General features: G+C 43.8%; 1 protein-coding gene across 1 annotated transcript; it reads right to left on the reverse strand.

The window, feature by feature from the left end:
• Positions 1–3,603: 3,603 nt before the first annotated feature.
• rpe (ribulose-5-phosphate-3-epimerase) lies at positions 3,604–5,997 on the reverse strand. The gene is made up of 6 exons (XM_083681514.1): positions 5,813–5,997; positions 5,322–5,401; positions 5,041–5,180; positions 4,665–4,799; positions 4,286–4,372; positions 3,604–4,198 (listed from the first exon to the last, which is right to left on the reverse strand). The coding sequence occupies exons 1-6, from the start codon at positions 5,932–5,934 to the stop codon at positions 4,076–4,078; spliced, it is 687 nt and encodes a 228-aa protein (XP_083537640.1). The 5' UTR covers positions 5,935–5,997; the 3' UTR covers positions 3,604–4,075.
• Between the last annotated feature and the right edge of the window lie 3,400 nt (positions 5,998–9,397).

Raw genomic sequence — 9,397 nt, forward strand, 5'->3', positions numbered from 1 at the left:
AAAATTATACTCTCACAGAATATGCCGGTAGGCCCTTTTCAGAACAACTCGGTGTTGTGGAACTGTGATGCAATCAAGGACAAACAGGTGTCAGTCTGCCTCCTTCAGCAAATCACAATCACTGCCACAGCCTCCCATGATGCCTTGCACACTTTGCCCCAGGGGCAAAGCAAAGAGATGTCTGGTAATGTTATTCTAAGCAATTAATCTTTTTGTTTTTTTATTGTTGATTAGACTGTGCAAACTCAACCTCTGTGCAAATGTAAAGGCTGTGACTGTGGTGGAATTTCAAGTCAAAAAATACTTTGAAATAAAATGCCAGAGACTAGAGCTGATGGTTTCTCCAGAGACTTTTATTCACAAGTAATAAAAGTCGTTCACATTTGCAAAGGCGACCATAGTTTCAAATAGGTTACCTCCCTCCTATGCAAATCTTTCATACTTCCCAGCTGCATCCACCAATAACATTCAATTCCTACATCTCGTCACGGCCTGGTTTCCCCTCCTATTTGTAAAGACAGTTCTCATGTTACTTCATATTGGTGATGAGCTCATTAGATTTATCACTGTTATTCTAGGGCCTGGCACGGTTGGCCTTATCTTCACCTACCAGTGCTTGTATCTTGTTTGCATCTTCTGCTCTCAGCTTGTTTGTCCTGTCCATTTGGATTGTTCACAACTGGTTAAATTTATATCTGCTTCTCTTTTCTGTTGACCATATCCTGCTTTCCCCTGCCCTGGTCATCTGTTTTCTCTAACCTTTGCTCCCTCCTGTAACCTTAAAAACATCTCCACTACTCTCCCCTCTCAAATCAATCACTGGCCATCCTGGTCTTAATTCTCCCTACCTTTCCTTTGTGGAATTAGGAATCTTTATTTTCTATAAAAATTTACCATAACAACAGCAAACTAATCAGCTGTGCTTTTCCTGTCTCCTGTGGGATCGTGGGTAATTATAAGCGTGAGCGTGCAAGTGCAAGTGAGGTAATGTACTTTTAGTGCTGAGGATACAGAGGAGGGGATAGCAGGGACATCACTGCACTTCCCCATAACCAACCCAGAGAAAGAGAGATAGAGAGAGAGGGGTTGAGGAAGGAAATGGAGAAAAAAAGACAGCAGGGATTACGGAGAAGAGAGTAAAAGAGAGAGGACTGAAACGTGCAGGGCAGCAGGATATGAGAGAGAAGCATTTCAAATGAGAGAAACCATGGGAGCAAACCATGTTGTCTGAAACACAGATGCATCCCATTGTATTCTAGGATAAGCTTACATCACCTATTAAATGTGTACAGCACAGGAGCAGCATGAGCAAGTCATCAACATTTTTTCTCATGATTAAATCTAATTCACTATGGAATTATTCACAGCAGAGATCCATATTCATCCACGTATTCAAAGCACATCAGAGCTTGTTTTCTGCTAAAGCTTGCACTGAAGCCTCTTGCAGTGAATGATGCTCGCACAGGGGACATGCAGTCTCTGACTGTTCACTGCTCCATAGGGACTTCACTTCACACTCACTGTTCTCCACTGTGTGGTTATGTCCTCTGTTCATTGCTCCATAGGAACCTATTGCTCTGTTCTAATCTATTCTACTGTGTGGTTGTGTCCTCTGTGCATTGCTCCATAGGGGCCCTTTGCTCTGCTCTACTCTCTTCTGCTGTGTGTGGTTGTGTCTTCTATTCACTGTTCCATAAGGGCCCTCCGCTTTGCTTTACTCTGTTCTACTGTGTGTGGTTGTGTCCTCTGTTTGCTGCTCTGTTACAGCCTACCCACCAGAGAGAGAGAGAGAGAGAGAGAGAGAGAGAGAGAGAGAGAGAGAGAGAGAGAGAGAGAGAGAGAGAGAGAGAGAGAGAGAGAGGGAGGCTCAGACAGACTACTGCAGACCTCTGAAGACAGGATCAAAAACTCCACATGACGGCTGTCAGACTCATGTTTGGTGCCTCTGTGTATGCTGCTGGAGTTATAATTACCTGCGTCTGTGTGTCTGTGTGTCTGTGTGTGTGTGTGTGTGTGAGAGAGAGAGAGAGAGAGAGAGAGTGTGTATCTGCAATCAAAGTTCTCTCCTTTGGGTGCCCATGTTGCAACATACAGACATGTGACAGCGGGTGTGAAGAGGAGAGGACACGTGATAATGTAGCTTCAACAAATGCTACATAATCTCTCTGTCCGTCTGTCTCTCTCTCTCTCTCTCTCTCTCCATCTATCACTGCTTTCACAGCAAACGTCAGCATCTCTGCATATGGTTGCCATGGCACCAGTGTTAAAACTTCAACATTCCTTTATGTAGGATAGATTACAAGTTGCCGTGCTGTATGTCTAAATCGGCGTGTTGATGATGTGAGTGGACCAGTGTGTAAGTGTTTTGAGTGAGTGTGTGTGTGTGTGTGTGTGTGTGTGTGTGTGTGTGTGTTTGAGAGTGTTTTGAGTTTCTATCACCATCAGTTCTTCTCTCAATCTCTCACAGTGTCTTTCCCTCGCACCGCACAGTAGAAGCTATGGTGTGCATTGGTCTGTCGTCATCTCCTTGAAATAAAGTGTAAGCCAAATGGAAATGTACAGTACATTATAGTCTATAGTCGACTGTTTACATATGAGAATGACGTGCAAACAATTCCCTCACCGATATCATGTCATCTGATGTTGCTCCAGTCATTGAGATGTTACAATGATACAGTTGTAGGAAAACCCTGCCAAGTTCAATTAGCAGAGGAATCACACACAGGAGACCTCAGCACGCATCCCTATCAGTCTCTACATCCCACAAACATACACAACACCCTCCGATCTTCAAAGCTGCAAGCCTATTAAGAGTTCGTAAAAAGCCCTTGTGACAGATTGGGAATCAGTCTCACATGATGTGACATGAAAACGGAAATACAGATTTTTTACATCAATATTTTAGGGGAATGTGAATTGCCTCCCAGACATGTGTTGCATTATTGAGGACAAGCTGCTTGCGGCTAAAGTAGGCTGTCATGAGTGATTCTCATTGACAATGGGTTTGTTCCAGCAGGCGTAGAGATATGAGAGATCGAGATGTAGAGATGACCCATCTCTTTTTGCCTCAGGTAGAGGGTTCTGCAACACATGTAACTGGCTTATGTAATAGCAAAAATTGTTCTTGTAGCAAGAGAACATGTTCAATGTTCTCACACGTTATATAAGCATAAATTCATTTATATTTCGATTTTATTATGTTATACACTGAGATCACTTGCTAATCTTGTCTCATTCCGGGTTAGAGACCTGAGGTGATTGACAACAATTCTGACTCAGTTGTCTTGCAAAGTCATACGGTCCTGTATTTCTGTAAATACTACTTGGTGAAAAAAAAAAAAAAAACAGCAATCCTCTGAAAACAATACACAGGATATTGTGAGTGAAAAAGAATAAAAGTCCCAGCATCAAAGACTCTGCCAACAAATTAATTGTTTGGCCAAGCTCGCCATCTAGTGTCTGACACGAGAAAGGCATTTGAAAGGAGTAAAGGAGGGGAAGAGGGAAATAATTCCAGATCATGTGACAGTCAGGAAGAGTATTCAACAGACTATCTACAGGGTAGTGAAAAATTGACAAAAAGAAAAAACGTCACTCTTTACCCCACCACCCTCCCTCATTATAGCACTAGCAAAGGGATAAGAGAGACAAGAAACAGTTTCTTTACACATTTTATTTCATATCCCTTGATCATTCACTCAACATGACAGTATTCAAAAAAAATATTCAGGAATGTTTACCGTTATTGTATGAAATCAAAGTCGCCACTGTTCCACTGTCTGTACATGTTGATTATTCACAGGCCTAGGCTCTGAGGAATACCATTCCATTAAAGTGGTGATGGTGGCGTGGGGGTTGGATCTGATGGTCTGGGGTATGTAAGGCATGGGTAGAAGCTTCTCTGAGACAGCGCAGATCCCTCAATGGAGCACCCCGTCCTGTATCTACACCCATCCCCTCCCCACCTGACCCCACAGAGAAATGTCCGTTGTCTGTCCCTCTGGTTGGTGTGGAGTGTTCCCATGACGAGCCAGTGTGGGGCGTTTCCATGGGGATCTCCAGGTTAGTAGTTGTGTCAGCGGTCAAGCGAGCGTTTCTGGATGGCTTCTGCAACGACAGTGCGCAGCAGAGCGATGACAGAGCGAGGGTCCTCATTGCTCACTACTGCACTGCCCGATACGATCATGTTAGCACCCGCCTATGGAACACACACACAAACAAGCAATTAAACTTAGTGGTCACATGATTGGGATGGTCTGTGTGTGTGTGTGTGTGGTCTCCTCACCTCTGCACATTTGTGGATGGTGTCAGGACCCACCCCTCCATCCACCTCAATGTCCAATGAGGGGAATTGACTCCGCAGCCAGCTCACCTGGGAACACACACACACACACACACAGTCAAGAAACACTCCATAACACTGATTTATGCACTACAATGTACATGCATCACTCACTGGCAACATGTGTCTCATTCATACCTAGATGACAATGACAAACGTCTGCATTCCAGTGAAAGTGCATGACCTTGAGAGTAAAGCTGTGTACAGAGGGCAAAGTAACTTGTTCATGCAGCTACATTCTTTCTCTATTCAGGCACAGATTAGAGACAAAGAAGACCTGAAGACAAGACACAAACTATGCACACACAAACACACACACTACCTTAGGCATCATGTCCTGCATGAATTTCTGTCCCCCAAAGCCAGGTTCCACAGTCATAACCAGAGCCATATCGACCTGGCCAGCCCACGGGGCTAGTTCCTCTACTGTGGTTCCAGGCTTTATGGCAACACCTACCTACAACACACACACACGAACACACAGAAACATGAACACACGAATGCACATGAAATCACACAGTGATATGTATGTGAATCTGTATGTAGCTCAACTGTTTGTTCGGGCCCCCAAACTGCCAGATACTAATGACTATGTAACATCTACTGTACAGACCAAGTGAAGTTTCTCTCACTTCCATTATGTTTAGTCCGCTCTGCTGCCTCTCTTTGACTATCCACCCCTCCCTCCTCCATCTCACCTTCATGCCACTCTCTCTGATCTCCTTGATGAGGTTTCCTGGGTTGGTCGTGGCCTCTAGATGGAATGTGTACTGATTGGCTCCTGCTGCGGCCATGGGTTTGACCCACTGCTCCGGTCTGGATACCATCATGTGCATGTCTGTATGATTATCATACACATACGTGCATACACACAACTAACATGGTAAGTGTTGTGTTGGAGCTCAGGAGGTGAGAGTATATAATCAATAGGCATATGTTGTAGGGGTGTAGCAGGGGTGACTTGGCTGTGTTCACTCACCAAAGAAAGGGTCTGGACCCACTGAGTTCCTCAGGCACTCCACCATGGGATGGCCAAACGTGATGTTGGGGACAAAATGTCTTCAGGGGAATCAGAGGAATTCAATCAGGGGAATTCTTTCAAGCAGTGTTATCCCACCATGCCACATGATACTGATTTAGCCATTTGCTACTTGTGCAAAGGAGTTGAGTTGAGTTTAACATGCATGATAAAACAGAAGTAAACAGAGGAAGCTGTTGTAAACATTGGAGGGTTGCAAAATCTTGTGCAACCAGCGTGGCTTTCAATATGCTGTGTTGACATAGCCTAGATAAGCCCCGTGCGTGATCCATTACATCTTTAGCCTGCCTGCCTGAAATCATGCAAAAGATTAGCAAGTCAAGCTACAGGCTATGCTAGCTAAACACGGCTAGTGAAACTCAATGCACATTCTAGTAAGCTAACGTAGCAAGCTAGCATGCAACATGTTAGCCATATCTGGCTTCGCTCACCCATCCATAACGTCGAGGTGCAGGTAGTCCGCCCCGCATTCCATCATTCGCACGCATTCGCTGCCCAGGCAGGCGAGGTCACTGCTCAGGATGGACGGACCGATCTTCGCGTTGTAAGCCATGCTGGTACTCTATGCTCTCTCACCTGGTTGCGAGAAGACAGCAGTTCTAAAAGTCCTGGAGACACCCACACTTCCGCATTCAACACTAGTTTCAAAATAAAAGTTTCACCACAGAACCGAGAAAGACATGAATGCTGTTCATTGAGTGACCACTAGATGACGTAGGCCTACAGGTCATACTGAATTAAATAAGCCACTTGCAATGGCCCCGAGTGGAACATCTTTACCTACTTGTACTTGTCCACTAGTAGTGTACTGAAGTGACTTGTCTAAATGTACAGTAGTGTACTGTTACTGTCACACACACACACACACACGCACGCACACACGCACACACACACACACACACGCACACACACACACACACACACACAGTCTAAAATGGTTGACTCTATTCCCTGTGGTCAGAGGCTTGGTTTTGGAGTTGTTCAACATGATGGATAGAGTTCACTGGCAGTCCAACCTCCAGTTATTGTGATTTATAAGAATCTGAAAAATTCCAGTGGCATTTTCTGTGGTTCTGGCCCTACTTCAGGCCAAGTCACATCCTAGGAGGCGAGGGTAAACACCAATCTGACATTTATGAGTTTGGGCTGTGCGTCGCATTACCACCTCAGATATATTGGTGGCCCGTGGTGGCGTGGTATGTACCCAGACACAGGAAGGCAATATGTTATTCTTACGTTAACTTGAGTTAGACTAAGTGGTTGTCACAGTGAGTGGGAGCCTTGATTAAGAGTCCCTAAGGGAGGGCTGTAAAGCTTTAGGATATGACAGCCTTACCATAGATACACTTACACAGGCCTTCTGTAGGACTGAGACTGATACACTTCTACTGTGTTTGTTTTACAAGTCTGTATGTCCACACACCCTTATGGGCCTCCATACTATCACTCAGTCTAAACCATCAGTCAAATGGCATCTTAAGAATTACCACAGTTACATCACAACCATTTGTAAAGAATTCAGTTAGGGCAGTCATGGACACAACATCTACCTGACATATCCATGATCCTCTACACTATGCATATCAGGTGAAGAGGGTCAATATTACTTGGCATGAGGTGCCATTGGAGGTTGATGTACTGGTAAGAACTGAACCATAGACTGGATTGTCCATTAATGTCACTAAAAAGAGACTGAAAGCATACAGTCATTTTACTTTTAATAAGGGTCAGACATTTTACTGTAACTCACACTCAGGCACATTCTTTACCGTTACTGTAAACAGCTTTACTACATCATGAACAACACTGAAACCCCATCTTAGTCAACAGCAGGGGCCTGGTTGTCCTCATAAAAGTCTTTGTTTCATTAGTTTGTTTTCCCCTGGAGGGACCAGCTCAGGAATGTGGTTGTAATATGTTTACCATTACTTTTCTAAGAGTCAGTTTTCCAACCCTCTGTCCAGCCACACTGCTCTCTTCTGGCCAAACCTCCATCATAGTCTCTGAGGTCATTGTTTACAGCCCTTCACACTGCTAAGATATCCCTAAGAGGACTATGGCCTGATTCCATTCTGATCACTTATGCCTATCCTTAGGACGTTGTTAGTTCCACATTGCAGTTTTGAGAGGCAGATTGATGTACAAGTGATATGTAAAAAGGTGTCATTATCTTGCTGGTAGGGCAGGTAGAACTGAGTGAGGAATCTGAGTGGGACCTGGCCCATTCTAGCCTGTTGCTTCTCAGCAGTCAGAACAGGCCCCCATTATGAACTGGGGTTAACATAAGGGTATAGTCTAACTCATTCAAAAAGCTCTAGGGTCCCCTGTTCTTTGATGCATGGTTTCTATAGTTACAGCGTACATTGTCTTAATTAGCTGATTATCAAGGATGCCTCTTTAAATGCGTTCTTGCTTCTAGGTCATTTGTCAAGACAAAGTGAAAGAACTTCCTTTCAACAACAAAGCGTGAAGAAATGAAAAGGTCTCTGGTATTGATAAATGTGTAAGCCTAATCAATCCTTTGCTCCCATGCCAACTTGCCAGCGAGCAGTTCATTGGATTGAAATATTGCTCTGATTATGGTTCTTTCAAAGCAGTGAGCTTCAAAACAGTGCAATCAAGAGGTTCAAAGAACATATTTCAAAGATATACTGTACATGTTGGCACATTTTCTAGGTCAATGTCTATTTTACATGCATACATATTGCTTCACCTCATAGTGTCCTCCTGAGGTCTCAGTGCTTATTTCAAACATGGAGGCAGCAGTAGCTGCATCATCACTTTTCTTTATGACTTGAGGTTTATATTTACATGCTACAGGTGGCTAATTAAGGGCTAACCAGCAGCATGTGTGTCACATGTGTTTGAACTGGTTTTACACTCTTCTAATGCACAATGTTTATGGGCTATTAATTCAAGTCAGCTGGCATATCAATGCATGACCTATTTCAAATGTGGAGCCTGAAACAACAGTGCGGGAGTTTCACTGAAAAGAGACCTCCCACGATAGAGGTACCTTGTATGAATGGATGGAAAGCTATTTAGATTAGCTGATAATCTAATAATAGATAACTAACTAATATTACTAATATTGTTCATCATCAAACATCTTTTTAATAATTTAATTATGCTAATAATAATTAATTTGGTCATTTTAGGGACTAAAATGACATTTTAGGTTCATTCAGGTTAATTCTTAACCTGTAAAGAGAGGAACGTGAATACATCCTATCAATGTACATGTAGTACTATATACAGTATAATGCCAGCAAAACCAATGCATTGCCTGAGGTGTGAAATTGCAGGATACACTGCAGGATTGCAGGATACAGGAGACTTGATGCCTTAGTTTCACTAGGCCATTTCAGAAACTTCATTGCGGATTTCTTGGTGGAGGATTGTTGATGTGATGAATGATTGTTGTCTGTAAAAACAGTATGTAAATGTGTTGTCAATGGAATGGAATGGAAATAGGGATGTGTTTAGATGATATATATTTTCTGTAATCAGGGCACACTTGAGAAAGAGGCCCTGGCCTCAAGGTGCTTTCCCCTGTATAAATAAAGGATAAATAAATAAAACTTAAACTGTAAGATCTCCCCCAAGTGTTCTAAGTGTGAAGATGTATACTGTACGTACAGTAAGAGTGCAGGATGTGGCCAGACTGGACGCGTACAGGACAGGGCGGGGTCAACCTGATCTATGACCTGAGCCATTCTGCACAGGAACAGGTCCCGGGAGTGTGCTTATTTAGCTTCCTGGACGGTGGTTGATTGTGATAAACAGTCTTTTACTGTACCGTAGAGTACTTCCTCTATACTGTACCGTAGAGTCAGGTCAGTGTGTCCTCCCTGGTTTCCGGCTGTGGTTGATTCTAGGCCCCTGAGCAAACAGCCTGAGACTGATGTGCTCCTTGTGAGGAGTCTGAAGGATAGAGGAGCGTGTGTCCTTCTGGCTTCTCCCTTCCTCTGCTTTGTGTCACCCTGGTCGGGGGTCCAGAGAGGGAAGTCGATGGG

The sequence above is a fragment of the Argentina silus genome, assembly GCF_951799395.1.
Source record: "Argentina silus genome assembly, chromosome: 12".
Lineage (NCBI taxonomy): Eukaryota > Metazoa > Chordata > Actinopteri > Argentiniformes > Argentinidae > Argentina > Argentina silus.